Source organism: Colias croceus, chromosome 11, assembly GCF_905220415.1.
Source record: "Colias croceus chromosome 11, ilColCroc2.1".
NCBI classification, from domain to species: Eukaryota; Metazoa; Arthropoda; class Insecta; order Lepidoptera; family Pieridae; genus Colias; species Colias croceus.
Genome location: NC_059547.1, coordinates 5,185,107 through 5,202,965, shown reverse-complemented (window position 1 = coordinate 5,202,965; position 17,859 = coordinate 5,185,107). Strand labels below are relative to the sequence as shown.

Genomic DNA, 17,859 nt, shown 5'->3' with positions numbered 1-17,859 from the left:
AATTTCTACTTTATTCAGGTGTTCAAGATAAATAGTGAAACTTTCTATCGTAAACTAACAAGAAAAATAACAGATAGGTTCAATTTGAAAGCCAAAATAAATTATATAGCGTGTTACATACATACTGTGAAATTAAAATTCAATATATTTTAATAGGTACCAATTTTGCGTCTGGCTATTATAATATTTTGTAAATGAATTAATCGGATTAACAGGTTCGACGAGTTACATAATTTAATTAAATATATTGAATTACTTTGATTCGTGGTATGAGATAAATATTAAAATATTTATAATGTTACATCATAATTAATATAACCATGAAAGTTCCTAAATACAAATTAATAATTTGTATTCCTAAATACAAATTAATAATTTGTATTTAGGAACTTTCATTTAAATGTAATTTTAACACTTCTTACCTTATAAATCCCATCGACGAGTTTCGTAAGTTCTTCCGTCTCCATTGTGAGTTTTCTTCAAGTGATCTTCAACTAAAACAAATTAGAGTCACACTCGATACTTCATTTGGAAACTATCGCGCACAATATTCGATTTTAACACCATTAACACTAAATTCACTTTCCATAACACAGTATTTATTTGTTTTGACGTCTCGCGTTGTGGTCAAATGAGTTAAACAAACACATTCGCTTTCGAAGACATCTGAAACAATGAAAATGTAAATAAATATCTTCACTTTACTTACATTATTGGATACACACATGCTTTGCCAAGAGGCGGATATCATTACATATTATCGCATTTCTCAAAATTTACGCAATATTTTTCATTTAAAAAACACACAAATTTATTATAAAACGCATTAAAATAATTTCCAAAGCTAATATTTTTAAAGAAAAATTTGAAGTTCAACGTTAATAAAAGTTCATATCGCCACCTTTCAAGTAAAGATCGTGCCGTGCGTTCACTTCGAAGCGACGGAGCGAAGTCCGGTTACTTGGTACGATCTCGCAAGAAGTGTTTGGCAAGAACCGACCAGCGAGTAACCTTGCTTGTACTGTTAGCCACCTGATTGTTTTGATGAAGTGGAATTTCGGATGGCCTATGTCCTGAGGTCAACGACACACATACCGACGTTTTGTTAAGATATCACAATCAATTAACATACCTTTCAGTGCTGAGGTGAAATCGCTTTCGAAAAATTATTTATTTATATCATTGATATTTAAATATTTGCTAGCAATTCGAGTATTTTAGGTAAATTTCTTTGTGTGCGAATATTATTTGTTAGTATGCGTATGTGCAGGTTTTCCTTTCACTTTTTTTAATACGCATATATTTTTTGTGTGATCAGGTAATGCGTAGAAGTTTTAAAACCAATTTAAACATTACCTACACACATTGAAATTCGTGAGTTGCAAGTTCGTGACATAAAATATCATAAGCTCGTTACGAAACCGACTCAATGCCACTCAAGTAATTGGCAGTAACTATTACTGCGTTTGTCTTGCCTACATTTGAATGAATATTGAATACAATAGATTCACTTTCATTTTTACGCCCACTGTTATCAGCCTAAATATTTCTATGTACCAAGATGCATTTATCTACGGACAGGTTGTGACTGTAAAATTATAAACAACATGTTTATATTAAACGCTCTGCATTCGCATCTATATGAGAAATCAAACAAATATTTAACATCTCTTAGTTGATTTGTTAAAATTTAGAAGGTTCGTGTTAAATCTTTTGTGCCCCACCAGAGGGCATTATGTTTATTCGGTAAAATTAAACGAGTCTTTAGGAATTTAGGACTTCGAACAGTAATATTATTTACTTGCGAATCCCATCTTACTCATAACTTCAAAACTAGTTATAAGAAATCGTTAGTTAAAAAATTTTACTCAACTATTAAATAGATACATTTGTTATCTTAAAACCATTCTATTTTATATATTCTAGAACTTCACAACTAGCTACTATTTTAGCGTAATAAAACAGTTAGTTAACAAATATACTTAATATGGCCTTCCGATAATATAGTTGTAACTAGCTAAGCCCTACTATAAGTTTTATTTCATTTTCAACGTATACAACATAGTCGAACTAATGATGCGACTATAAAATTAAATTCCTCTGCGTTTTCGCTCACACATCACAGAATAAATTAGTCGTGCTATACAGTATAAATTGTAACTTTCTTAGATCGACGTAATCTTCCTGATGAATTATTACATTCGCCGTCAAAACGCCTAAGTGGATGAATCGTGTTGTTGTAAAATTTACATAATTACACAAGAGATGCACTTACTAGATGCTAATCGTATGCATAGCTCGTCGCGACTAGACTTACTTAAATAGGAATAATAATTCTCACTCGATGTTTGGCAAGCATAAATTAGTTCACTATTGCTTCACCTATTCAGACGTAAATTCTTACATTAACTATTATTGTTTAGGAATAGGGTATCATAATTGTCTGTGCATCTAGAATATAGTTGTACTCACAGTCAATCTATTGGGTAACTAACATTACATTAATTGTGTTGAAGACTGTTAAAGTTACCTTTAGACACCGTCAGTTGTATTACAAGTAATTTATCTAAGCTTGCAGTAAAAGTTGTAAGTTAAGCATAACTTTTCTTAGGAAATGCGCATGACGTTGGAAAAGTTATACACAAAAGACTCTGAAACAAATGTTCGCAAACTGAATAAATAATTAATAATAACAGATGAATAGTTGCGAAATTTTCGCGGCGAAGTATTGCATAAAACCGGTGAAAGTGTTGTTTTATTTCAGCGTTTCTCAGCTGGTCTAGCATCCCAGCCGCAGGCATACAAGTACGCCGTACACACCCATGAGCGAATTTACTTTACCTTTTTTGTTTTATGCGCACTCAAACTTAACGGTTATCATTTCTATCTATGGTGAAACGAAACTTGATGTTTTCACTGATGAAACTATATTTAAACGAAGGCTTTTTTAAATGCAGACTTCAGCTGTTTTTAACAGGCAAAGGATGAATTAGAAAGATATCATTTTTTTTATTAGATATGAATACAATATAAAAATGGAAAATTTTGTTTAAAATTACTTCACGTGTAGGTGTTCTCGGTGTAAGGAAATAAGTGTGCGAAGGAGCCTGCAGTTTGAACTTCCTAAACTGAATATAAACTTATTGTAAGCGGATCCGGGAGGTTCAGCTCTCGTAACGAACAACTGGGATTGCGAATAGTTTCCGAATCCTATACAAAGCGGAAATCACTACACGCTTCCGATACACGCGGCGATATTAAATTTTCAAACATAAGCCGTCTTCTCGAAACCGTCTGCTTACTTGTAAAGTTTCTTACGTAACTTCGCCAGCTCTCAATTGTCTTTTGAATCGGCAATATTTGATTTTCATATGAGGAGTTATGTTGTAGTGAATTCGTGTGCCAAGTCAGAGAATGGCATAGTCCGGCGTGAGTTAGCACAAAAGGTACGGGCCAACACCGGCACTGTTCTGCTGACGAACCTTGTTATCGCGAATATTATATATTATGCATTGCACCACGGCTGAATATTCATGCATCTGCACTACAGTGCTGCTTAGACAAATCGGATTTGTATCGACAATTCAACTATATTTGCTGGAACTAGACAGCTCTTATTGGATAGGCCAGATACGCGAAACATTTTACACAGTCTTTGAGTAATCACAGCTTTATAATATCCCAGTGTTTAGTTACGAGCTACTTATGCACAAATAATATTTCGTTTCATATTATGATAAATGGGACAGGGACAGGGGACTTCGAAGTCTATATTTTCAATAAATTTTTTTTTTATCTCTTAAATATTGAAAAAAGATACCATGCCCATTAGAGTTAGAATCACATATTGAGACAAGTCAGAAGTTTTCACAACCAACATTGCCACATTAAAACAATATTTGATGGGCGGTTAATACATGCCAATAAACATTACAAGCAATTTGGACTTACAATCGAACGTCTCTTACCCAATGTTCATTAATGTTACCGTAGCCAAGTCAGGGACAACGGTTCGATTTGAAAGGCAAATAGTTTCATGGGCTAACCGTTGGTGAACATAAAGTAAACTGCATATGAGATAAGCGGTGAGTGAGAATCAGTCATCCGTCAGCCACAGATGTGGACCTGCTAATGAGATTCCGAAAAGCTCCTGGGAAATAATGCTAGTGCCTGTACTTGCAACCCGACGTTATTTCAATTATTAACGTCCCCTGATTGATATTCAAGGGGTAATCGATAGCGCTTTAATGAAGTATTTAGTGCATTTATTCAAGAATTTAAGCGCAATTTCCTCTGTTTTTAGGGTTCCGTACCTCAAAAGGAAAAAACGGAACCCTTTAGGATCACTTTGTTGTCCGTCTGTCCGTCCGTCCGTCCGTCTGTCAAGACCCTTTTTCTCAGGAACGCGTGGAGGTATGAAGCTGAAATTAACATCAACTACTCAAGTCTACTGTCCCTTGAAGCTGTGAAAAAATCAAACTTCTAAGCCAACGCAATCAAAAGATACAGCCGTTTATGCCGCAAATTTTCGACATTTGCAAGGGAATCAAAACCTACAGGGTGCTTCCCGTGAACTCAGAATCTTGAAATTTGGTACGTCTTATAGCATAGATAAAGGAAAAATTACGAAAACCATAAATTATTAGTTACATCACATAATATATTTTTTTTTAATAATTTTAAACTTACTACCCATTTCCTCATAAACGCGTAGAGGTATTAAATTGAAATTCATACAAAATACTCAGGTCTATAATAACTTTAAGCTGTAACAAAATCAAACTTCTATGTCAACGCAATCAAAAGAAACAGCAATTTAAGCTGCATATTTTGAAACTCGCAAGTACTCGCAAGGGAATCAAAACCTAAAGGGTACTTCCAGTCGACCTAGAATCTTGAAATTTGGCATGAAGCAACGTTTTATAGCACACATAAAGGAAAAATTCCGAAAAACTTAAATTTTTAGTTACATTACAAAATATATATTTATTTTTTAATAAATATAAACTTATTACTTTTTTCCTCAGGAACCCTTGGTGCGCGAGTCCGACTCGCACTTGGCCGGTTTTTTTTTACTATATTTATTTCTACGATAAGATAAGAGGTGGGGTATTTTGTCATTATATAATATAATAACCTTTATATTTAACAAACTTAAGCTCGAATCTAAATATTCTCTTTCTCAAATACGTACACGATTTAACATCAGTAAGTCAACATCATAAAAGCAGTAAAAAATAGTGTAGGCACAGACTAATAATAATATACTACGTATACAAGTGTAGGTATACGAATTCGACGAGTGATATCGACAAAAAGGCAATCTTTTTAATTTTGCCAATGAACATCAAAGAAGAGCACACTCGGACACAGAAACAGTTTAATTCCGTAGGGTCGAGGAATCATTATTCGGTTGTGATTGCTGCAGTTTGGTTGAATTACAACCTGTCTGCTCACACCCTGCCTGCTCTTGACATCCTACAAAATTGGATACCTCGCGCCACCAGCCAAGTGTTCACTTCATGTGTGAAAATGTTTTCCGAGCGATTTAATTTACATGCAATTTTCATTGAACTAACTTTTATTTACACGCGTAACGTTTTACCCATTTTCGATTAGCTACATGCTCATTCGTAAGGTTTTAGTTTGAACATGAATATTCAATAGCTAAAGAAAATACGATTGAAGGAAAATACAACGATGTAACTCGCTTCTATTGCGTTTTTCTATCAAAAGGCCATCTTAGCATTTATTTTTCATAAGATATTTTTCTCGTATATTCGCAGTAGGTGAATAGCTCGTTCAGACATGCTCCTATTGTGACATTTGCTTCTGTGGCGGTAATCTACGCGGGCTCTACCCAGCTATTACGGCTATGACAACAAAGCTCAACATTGTTCGTAAGCCCCAACTCCTACCCTATACTTCAATACCAATCCGTTCGTAAAAGATACGAATAAAAGCGTCCTGTCCTTGTATTTTCTGATATAGAGCCGCATAAAGTATAGTAATAGGCTTAGATGGAGCATTAAATCGTACAATAAAAAGTTTTATTGTGTCTGTTACGTTGTTGATTGGTACATAATTTGTTAGTTTTGTTCATGAACATTGTAATAAAAAACTCAGTTGGTACTTATTTTGCCTTATATGCAGTTGTTATCTAACACCTAATATATTTCAAAAAATTGGGTACTAGACAAAAACAACAAAATGCTAATGTATTTGGAACTAAAAACAAGTTTGGTGCTAAGTACTAATTGAAACGCAAGCAAGACATGTTCGAATAAGAGCAGTCATTAATTACGTCACTATTGCCTTAAGAAACATTGCCAAGAAATGTGCGAAATAGTGATTTTTTACACGCGCCGCACCCTCATAATACAAGCTTGAGCTTTCAAATTAGTGTCGCGTGAATAATGCAAGGACAACTTGCAGTCTGCGCTCTTGCGACATAATGTATGACCTAGGCGCTAAGAAAATGAATAACTAGACCCACATTTCATACTAATGTTATCATTGTCCTTGACTTGAGCTATTTGTGTACGAAGTTTTGTTAATCCTACGAACATAACGACTTTATAGAGTCGTTTTCCGGCCCGCTTGGCAAGAGGCATCTTAGAAAATTCTTATTTTGATGGAAATTAACGCTTACATTCCAAGACATGAAAAATAAATTTAGTTGAATTTAACTCTGCGAACTATAATTTGGCATGAGGGTTATCAAAACGATGTTATAGACGAGACGGGATTATAAATACAGCATAGACTTAATTTTTAACCATGGCGACACCCTTCGATGTGATACGATTGCTCAATTGGCGAGAAATTGCGACGGGAGTAAGCTGGCGGAAAATTGGCGATATCGTTAATATTCACCCGAAACCGGTGGTTCACGTGGCGACTACAAATAACGAGAAGACAGCTCCCATAGATTTATGTTCTGTCGCTTTAAGTGATATATAGGCCTCAGACCGCTCCCGAGGTATCGATGAATCTCTAATATCGCGGCGAGGTGATGAGTGCTGAATTACGTTTAAATTTTAGATATTATCTGATACCTTTATTACTTTTCGATTTTTCATATTGCACTGTTTTAACTTATATTATAATACTAACAAAATATTATACACAATAATAAACACTTAAATGAAAATACCTTAAATGTATTCCCAGATGCAATACCGCTTAAATACACACACACACCTATACATATAAACTTTTAAGAAAACTTATTACCATACTCACGAAACCGTAAAAGTGTATACAAAACCTATACAATAATGTAATTGACAGATGAAAAATAAATACTGTCGAACTCTCAAGCTTAAATAAGTATCGAAACTTTGTTAACTTCTCGATAACCATCTAAGCGACACTTTAGCTCCAAGTTTGTTTGAGTAAGTTAAAAATTGCTTAAAGTTGAATCGTCGAAGGCGGGAGCCGAACGTATTACCAATATCAATGATGCCGTTGAAAAAACACAATATCGCGGCAATATCCGACGTCTCAGGTGGATTCAACTTATTTTTTACAGCTTCATAGAATACTAAATGATAAAGGAGCGATCTTGGAGCGATGCTGCCACCCTCCCTACTATTTTCTTATCACTTACATTGCAGTTCTTACTATATTTCTTTCTACGTAAGAACTTGGTTTCACACGTTCAAATTGTGGCAGAAGGTCGATGGTACATTAGAAGTAAAAGCTTAATCATTCCTTCAATTTGCTTGTTTGAAGTGTTGTGGGCCAACGTTAAGACGTCGGTGTAGGGATATCGGGAACAAAGATATTCCGGTCATGTTTGGGCCCTTGTTGAAACGGGCTGTGTCTACACGAGAAATTTCCGTCCTGACAGCGTTCATTCTCAGGGATAGTATGCCCAGTTCTAAGACAGTGATGAGCTAAGCGGAAGCGAAAGAATAATGTAAGAATAGTTTACTTATACGGAATTCTTGTTTTTCTTGCGTTTTCTCTTTATATCGTCAGCATGAAATTGTAATGGAAAAAATGTGTATTGATAAAATAATATTGGAATTTACTTCGGAGAGAATATAACATTATATAATTTCTTGTTTGTTACATTTGCCACCGATAGTACAAAAAATTACCAAACATATCCTTGTAAAAATATATTGCTAAAATATGATAGCGTACGTATACACGGTGATGTAAGTATATGTTGTCGTCAACTTTCTCTCTGATTATAAAAGTTCTTCCAAAGTATCATTTTATATATCATATTCATGAAATTACCGTTTCCAAGAAAACGTTGTATATGAGTTTTGTTATAATATGTTCAAAGTGTTACACAAAAAATGTCGAACGCTAAAATTTTATGCGAATGGATGAGATGTTCGTGACCTTACTTTCAACCTACTTTTATGATTAAGGGACTAGTTAAAAAAAATAACAAATATTATTTTTAAAGAACAATTTTTAGAATTCGATTTTTAATAAATATCAAAACATTTGACACGCGTTGAAGCTTAAACCGATTTACGCCTTATTCGATAAATAATGACTGTATACTAAGTTCATGAAATGACTCTAAGTTTTTTAAATATTGGAACAAAGATAGAACATGCAATTTATTAATATTAACATTTCATTTCTAGTTGTATTACAATTTATCAAAGCATTAACTCAAGTATTTATTTATTCAACTGGACTTCCTTTGGAAGAGCTTTTGAATCGTCATTAAACATAAATTCATATTTACTACCGGTTTTTACTACGATATACGATTCGTTCAACTTTCTAGATGATCTTGTGGAAGTGTGATTTGTGTAACTTTGCCATTAGAAGATTCTAGTAATATACGCTCATAGAACGAGAACTTACTCACATTCTAAGAGCTTTGGATTGCTGAAATGACTCCATATATATTCAAATCTTAAAATCTAGGACCGTTTAAAATGCTCGCAATATTCAATATCTGTTAAGACAAAAACTATGTGCAAAAAAAATCTAAAATTATGGCTAATAAAAAGCATGAAGTGGTTGTTTTTCTCCTAATCTAATTCTAATTCTAATAATATTACAAATCTATTTTAATATTTATAAAAACAAAATAACCAAGAGACTAATAAAACGGAAAGCATTAATAAGCAAGCGACTTATGGTAAAGCAATATTTTAAATGCAATGCAAATCATCAAAGGTCATAAATCCAGTTTGGTTTTGCCGGACACTTTAATACGGTTTAATTTTCACGTAGCCGCACATCAGACCATTCTCCGGTCAGATTAAATTTATTTTATTGCACAAATTTTAACGTTTGTTGGTACAATTACGGGGATATTGTTCTCAAAACGTTTTCTTACAAACATCTCTTTAATTTTACTAGAATTGAAGTTTAAAAGCAGCCTTTATCCTTTAAAGTACTAAGCAGTTCATTAAAAAAATTAAAACAAAATTGCTTACAAAAATACAGGTTTCTTTATTAACTTTAGCAATTATTTTAAAAAAACCAATGCACAATCAATTTATTAAATGCGTTATTAATTAATATATATAATATAATAAGTTTTCTTCGCAACGTCTGAATAAATTTCATAATATTTGTAATTTTTACTTTGTATGGAATTCGTTTACACGCTCTATTGCGTCAGCTTAGCTTTTTATGATAATTTCACTTTCCATTTATATTTATCAAAAATTAGGAACTGTTTAGAAAATATAGACGACATGAGAAAACATCATGTTTTAATTTAATAAATGTTATCGCGTTAAACGGGAAATTTTCGTACTTTTTTGATATGTTAAATTATCTCAGCACTATTGGAACTCATTAAATTATAAGTAGGTAAGAGCAATATATTATCTCTCATTCTTAATATCTGAAATAATAGTATGCAAAATGAGTCTGCTCCATATTCTTAAGAATTTCTTACAATTCTTGTTCAGGAATGTCAATATCTCCTAATTGGCCGTTGTCACAAATCAGGCTCTTTATATGTTAGTGGCCATCTCCTTGCTTCTGTTACAAATGTTTATTACTGCACGACTCAGCGAATTTACGAAAAATATACGGAACCCCGCATCTGGTATAAACACCTTTGATGTTTGATATAAAAAATAACTATATTTTGTTTCATAAGCATGTAATGCGAATAAAATGAAACGATTCTATAAGTGGGGTTGTTCTCGCTTGTGGAAAAGAAATTATGAAACCTGGCCCGGCAAATTGCAATGTAAGCTTAAACTTGAATTTGATTTTTATTTACCGGCTTCAGAATTGTTGTGAGTAAATTTACGTGAGCTTCTAACGTATAAATAAATACATTTAAGTAATAATTTACTTGTTATTAACGATATTAATCACATTTGAAAAGGTTTTATGTTAGAGAAAACAATTATATTGTATCGTATAAAACTTTATTGTATAGTTCTCATCTGTAGTATTTTGTAGAATTAATGTTCAAGAATCAAATAAAAAAGAAATTTAATAAACAATTAGGTATACATCGGTGTATATGGCTCAGAAAGGGGCAGAGTAAAGGAACTTTACGAGCGGATTTCGTACATTTTTTGTACGATCAACCCTTATCAAATAAAACTTATTGGATGATAAGAATTGATTTCACTTCTCTATAAAACGTAAGACAAACTTATATAGAGGAAATTCAAGTGACAGCACTAAGGTTTTAATTCCAGCTTATTGTCTACAAAAACACATTATCTTATTTCAAATAATGTCTATAAACTATAAATTGCAATTACTTTATCAGAAAATAAAAGTCATGTCGAAATCCCTTCCGTGAACGGTTAAACCGAGATTGCTGACTCGTGAACATTTACTTTCATTTATCAGAAGGGGCCAATAGATCACCAACTGCGTCCCGGTAATATTATGAGCTATTACGTATAGTGATTGTTTGGAACGCCACCTGTTTATACACATTTGTTTTCATTATTATTATTACTGATATTACAGTTTAAGTCTACTTTATTTTACAGATTCCGATATCGAGATGTTGAGCCGGAAAGTACACTACAAAATATGATTTAAAAATTGGAGTTTTATTTTAATTTTGTAAGTATTAAATGTACTTACGATATAAAACTGTCTCTTCAAATTTTTACTTAGCACGTTATATTTTTCCTTATTGCGCTCCTTGGCTGAGCTTCCTTGTGATAATGCTGTAGCTTATCTTAAATTGAAAAATAAGACAAGGAACGTTATATTTAAGTATGAACGACCGTTAGAATGCGAACAATATTGTACAATTGTTAGAAACAACAACAAAGCACACAATAGAAAACAAGTAATCAAATTTAAAAATTCCATCCCTAGCAAATATCACAAACGAGATCACCGAATAAAACAAACATCAGCGTTCGTATGTTAACGACTTCACAAAACGGCCAAAAAATATTGTACCAATTGAGTATTGCGTGCAAAAACTCGCCTATTAACGTTAAGTTAAATACGACGTTTATATCCATTAGGGGTAGTTCCGACGCACACCGGGTAATCATATTCCGAGCAGGCGCGGCATAAATCAAGAGGAGAGCCACGGGCAAAAACAACAAAACTGGACTTAACTGACCGCCCTGACCGATGTTTATTGTAGCTTTTATATTTCCATGATACGCGATGACCAATTTTTATTTCCCGAATAAAAAGATCTCGGCCCAAATTATACTGAAAGAGGTTCACATAGATTTTCAATGATCCACTTATTTACGAGTATATTGAGATTCCTTTGTCGTTTTATTTTTGTTTCTATCGTTCCTTTGGCCTACGTTTTATTAAAGACAAAACGTCAATAAAAAAAGTATGATCCATATTTGCTTTCACGATCACTTCTTTATAAGTGTAATTTCCCAGAACAGAGCAATCATGGAATGATTTCAGAGTCAAGGCAATATCCATTTAAATAAAATATGAGATATGAGGTTTAATGTTCTAATGTAATCTTTACTGAACTTTTAGTTGATATAATATACGTTCATATAATTTCTTATCAAGTTTACAAGAAGCTTACTTAAAGTGAAACAATTTCGCGAACCTCACGTAAAGTACATAATATATTGGAACAAAAATAACCTACTTAACATCGACACACCGTTATCGACAAAACATCACACTCTCATAAGCTGATGGAGTCGAAAGTACCAACTAATTTTCTTCAAGTTTTCTCTCAGTAAAAGCGCACACGTGATGTTAACTAAAAGCTAAGTAATGAAACATAACTAAGCGCTTTCTAGATACGATATTGCGTACATTTTGCTATATTTTGGTCACTAATTTTTCATATTATTAAAAAAAAACAAATATATAATTTCTAAATACCAAAGCAAACACAATAAATGCATATTTCAACATTAAAATGTAAAACAGATGATGATATATATGTTTGTTTATTCCTTTTCAGGGAGCGTAAAGGGTCTCGCCTGTCGACTTTACACCTCGCCATAAAACCGCTTACTGAAAATAAATATTTAATGTTTCAAGGAATATGAAAAATATTTTTCTTCACTGTCCGGCAAACTTTCAGCTGTCTTATCATATTGCGGCGCTAATGGGTGAACTAGTACGAGTTACGAGCTAAAAGGATTTCAGTTCCTTCATATATGTACACAGAAGCTTTTCGTTTCAAAGAATTACATTTATTAAATGGAATTTCTATTTTCTGTTAATAGAGTGAACGCTTAAAACGTGGATTACATTTAATGGTAATGTTATGAATTTAATTATACTAATCTCTGTTTAAAGCATTTTAAAACGGGAATAAAAAATAAATTGAAGCTCTTTTAAAATAACTACTGAAAGCTTCATAAAGTTTATTAAATTATATTTTCAATACCAGACAAAACATACTTTGAATAGTAATGTATTTTATAGTATGCAAATAATTAAGAATAGAGGTAGAATAGGATTAACGATACAATTTGTATTTAAATGCATACAAATAAATTTAGTACGTACTTATAAGTCAAGTACCTATGCGCAACCTTGCAAAAGGTAGTTTCCACTACGTTTCACAAGTTCTTTCTTGAGCCGAAAGCGAGTGGCTAGTTACTATTAAATATTTTTTAATTACATAGTTTAAGTGGAGCAGTACAAGCCTCGGTCACCGACTTGCAGTTTCCAATTTGAGTTTCCGATTAAAATTAGCCCCAGTAATCCGCGAGAGCCAATTAAAAATATTCATCAATCCTGCCTGGATAAATGTACTTATATTTATGATCTACATTTTTACTCTTGTGGCAAATAAATATTTCCTGATATGACATTCGTATGCAATATCATAAAATATTGAGTGTTGAGTACGAAGTGCAGTGCTTTTAGTATTTCATAATAATTCACTTTAAATATACAATAATTTTTGTTATTGTTTGTTGTTATTCATTTCGTACAGACAATAATTTTTGGCTTCTCTTGTTTATTGTTGTGTAATTGGACGATTGTTTATTAAATGAATAAATTGAAAAAGTTTTTAATATTGCAAGTGCAGCAGTGTTGTTTTTAATTTGTTGCATGACTTATCTCTTTGTGTCAATGGGGTACAGATTTTTTTGACCTCAATTTAATTTTGAATTTAATTTTTAAATGACTACCACCAAATTGAATACTCGATTTAACCATGCTAGAGCATTGAATGAAATTTGCCTCTAAAATGCCTTTCTTCAATATTCTAAGAAAAGTACTAGTAAAATATTATTAAATATAGGTATTAAGCTAATATATTTCATATAAAAACCGACCGAATTTATCTAATAACATACTATCGACAAAAACCTTTAGTTCCTGATCTATTGATATCAATCTTATTTTAAATCCGGATGGCTCTAACAAAAAATATCACCCTCACGCCCCAGTATTAGAGCGCTTATGCAATATATTCTGATAGCCCTTAATCTGCATTAAGCTATGCAAAGACGTTGATATACAGGATTATTTAAATAGCCTCGAATTTTCATACGTTATATTACATACTTAAGAGACATACTTCGTGACTTGTAAGAATAGCCCTACGTTGTTATTTTGATTATATTTAGGTAAATATGATAACTGTGTGTTATATTATATTTATATAACATAAGATTTTGATATATTTCATTGATGATTCTTTAAAAAAAATTATAACGTACAGAAAAAATTTAAATATTCAGTGGATGCAAGTATTGAATAGCAAGATATTTAAATCAATAAACTGCAAAAAGCTTCACAAAGAAACGAAAAACACTGGTTAAAGTGTTTCCTACAGTTGGGTTGGCCGATCGCCCCGGGCGGCAGTCAAAACTGTAACTCCCGGTCGGAAATAAGTAGGATAGGGTTAGAAGTTCATCCTGCCGTAATCGGAAAAAACAAAATTGTAACCTCTATTTATGAAGGAAAAATATTAAACGCGGATATATTATTATGATAAGGATGTGTGCTTTTTAATAAAACTGTTAGGAAGAAAAAAAGGTAAAAAATCAACAAAACACACCAGCTCTACAGCGTGACTCCATATTACATTACAGTAAAAGTACATTGTATGATATCTAATAAAAAAAACTTCAATTTGAATCCCTACAATATTATGTAGGTATTATTAATTAGAATTGAATACACCGTCAGGCAACAATTAGCAATCAATTATTATAATACAGAACTGCATTACAATACATTGCAACATCTGCATGCGATTAAGCGTAAGACCCTCGTCCTATTCTCTTATTAAATCCATAAGCTGTTTATCGATATCGCATTGCTTTACAGTATCGGGTATTGTTTTAAATGGTGGCTGCTAATCGGATCGTGGAACGCACAACGCACGCCCCGACGACTGCGCAAACGTTAACGTCATTAAGTTGAATGCAATTATAGATAATACAGTTCACGCTCACTGTCAATGCACATGTAATTATATTAATTAATATGTTTAGTTCGCTTCACGCTAATTTAATGATGTGTCATTACGATTAATCGCTCGCTGACTGGCCATCGATTAGTGTTATTTGATTTCGCGTAACAAATATGAAATTATAAGCTCTAATTGATGTTTTAGAGCTTTATGCTGGTAAATAATGTACCTAGTTAAAATTTGAGTTTCAAGAATGGAATATTTTATTAACATCTTTTTTTTAGGTATATCATACAATATCTATTTAAAATTAGATACAAATCGTATAGTCTAGGTTTAAAATTTAAAAACCCTGATGTAAAACAAAACAAGTTCATAAAAGTAGATTGCTTCAATTACCGTTTATTTTTAAATCAAACATACTGTATTCAAATAGGTAACGCGGAAGAATAATGCGCGGGACGTGTTAAGCACAGGTTACATTAGAATATACACAATCTGTGGCAGTAATTCGTGTTTGAAACTGTATTTTCGTTGCGGACGGCTCTAATCCGTTTAGGGGACTGCAACGCTATACGTGCGCGGCCTAATGTGGACGCAGTTCCAACGTTGGCTATTTTATCTTGTTGTTTTAATGTGTATTTTATAACATTCGACTAAAGACTACATTTGAATGAATTCCCGGCCCGGTGCGCCGTTCAATGGAGTAACGTATGAGTAGACCTCATAAAGCCTCTGTCACATGGACTGTCACAACACGACAGCGCGACGCACTGTGGTAGGTATTTTCCTAATAATGCCAAATATCGGCGCTATTTCGCGATATTCCTACAAAGCATTTATTAAGTAGGTTTTTTATTTTTATCCTGCACATTTCAATTCAATATTCTCTCGGGAGAGAATAGATTGTAAAAATTACTACACAATATATAAGATTACATACATTACTATCCTCAAACAGCGGCTCTTCTTCCGTGGTACCTAGAATGACAAACCAATAATTATTTTCATGAAACACAACAAATATGTTATATTTTTAGCTGTTCACACAGCATTTATCATCAGTTTTCCAACATTGAGTTCAGTGGTACGTGTTAATAGAACGGTGCCCGAATTCTAAGCGCGAATGCTTCACCCACTGAATGGTAATACTGACCTGACTATAATTTATAAACAATAGTATTTGTTCTTATTCAACGTGGTCTTCTAGTGGATAGATTAACAATTATCTTTGTTATACTAATATACAGGTTTATTTAATTGTTTAGGAATATATTTCCTCATTATTTGGTTATCGGTTGTTTCTGCTTCTAAATGAAGTTGACTGCTTTGTATTTTTTAGACAATTTAGCCTTTGCCGAACATACGATTATAATAAACAAACTATATTAACTGTAGTGGACCGAAACGTAATTATTTTCCATCGGGCGATCCATCAGCTGTCACTCACTGGTATTGCCAGTATTAGTTTTTACCTATATTTTTTATAATAATTACTATGGCTACGAACATTTAACAAAAAATTGAAATATTTTATGCAGTCAATTTAAAACGTCCCATAAACCCTCAAAGGTCAGACTTTCTTGAATAAAAATGGTCCTTCGAGGAGCGGAAACGAATGGAAAGAGCTTCCCAGGCCAATCATAGTATCAAAGACTTTTGCATTCGTCTGTCTGAGGCTTTGAGCTCCGTCTATTGTTGTGTGACAAAAGTCGCGTCGTGCGATTAAATTTTCATGATGTCCCGTCGTCAGTTACGTAAAGCAGATGTTCAGTGGGGTTTATACTGCACAACTGAGGAACAACACACAAAAACTTGAATGAGAAACAAAGCATTGTGATTTGCGAACCCGTAAAAGGAATTGTTAAACGAGTTTACCCAGTTTTGCTAAATAAAAATATAATAGCGGGGTTATTTTAGTGAATGCACAAAGTAAGCACGTCTACATAATGAGTAGAGCACATATTATCTGGTGTGGCCTTTTGTGTAAAAAAATAAGAGCGTTGTACTACAATAATAGTATTCATTACCGTTATTTATTTACTGGAATAGATTGGTCGATATTGATAATCGAGCGTATGACTCGATGATATCAAGAATATGACTAAAATATGTATTTCCTCTAAAATTTTCTGTTTTTTATCTCATTTAAAATTGAGTAAACATGTCGGAGTTTTTCATTTTTAATTTCTATGTGTAATATACAGGTATGCATTTACAATATCCAACAAATATTTTTCATTAATTCATTCAATTTTCCTCTCTACTTGAGCTGAGCGGGAATTTAATGATTTACGCGGGCTTATTAGGCCAATCTTTATTATTATGAATTAGGTCGTGTTTTCGTACATATTTAATCCAGAATAATTAACACTGTAAGATGTAATAATTATATTTTTAGCTCACGGATTTTCATATTTGTCTAACTTCAAATAATAATTTAGTATAGGTATTCTTTTTTAATTACAATATCACTGTAAATGAAAAAATCAATACTATTGATACATTTTATTGATGCTAAACAATTTGTACGTTTCATATCGAGAGAGTTACAGATAGCATATTGCCAAAACAGGCGATATGATTAATTTATTGACAGATTTATGACGATCATAAATCTTTACAGGATGACACACATTCACTGACCACGGAGGACGATAACCAGATGCTGTAGGGAATGTTTTTTTCACACAATATAGCACAGATAATGAAATATTATTATCTATTGATACAGAATTAATTTAATTGACATTTAATTGTAAAAGTGTAGGCTAATTTGTAGGCTTTGTATTGTTTGGAATAAATTAAGTTAAAACGGAATTGTTATCATTGTTACAGTCTTACGTTGTAATAAATTTAATTTTTGGGTTTGATCTTGCTTATGTGACTGTTTTGTATTTCGAGTAATCAATAGATAATTTATCATCGTCATCATCTATATACATTATAACTTCTAACTATTATATTAATTACATTTACGTTCCAAGCACCGCCTAGTAATTTGTATGTCACCCCCCATTTTACATAAGAAGCCTCTCTGTATTTCTAAAGACTCCTTTATA

General features: G+C 32.6%; 1 protein-coding gene across 5 annotated transcripts in view; it reads right to left on the bottom strand.

The window, feature by feature from the left end:
• The window catches only part of LOC123695286, a 117,283-nt gene that overhangs the window by 37,762 nt on the left and 61,662 nt on the right, over positions 1–17,859 (bottom strand). For 3 of the 5 annotated variants that reach the window (XM_045641074.1, XM_045641072.1, XM_045641075.1), the window contains one exon: positions 423–666. In XM_045641074.1, the coding sequence (XP_045497030.1) occupies positions 423–467 (45 nt within the window). In that variant the 5' untranslated portion in view covers positions 468–666. Of the gene's footprint in view, positions 1–422; positions 667–901; positions 1,006–15,740; positions 15,779–17,859 lie in introns of those variants that run through there. The other 2 variants (XM_045641071.1, XM_045641073.1) reach the window with 2 other exon arrangements.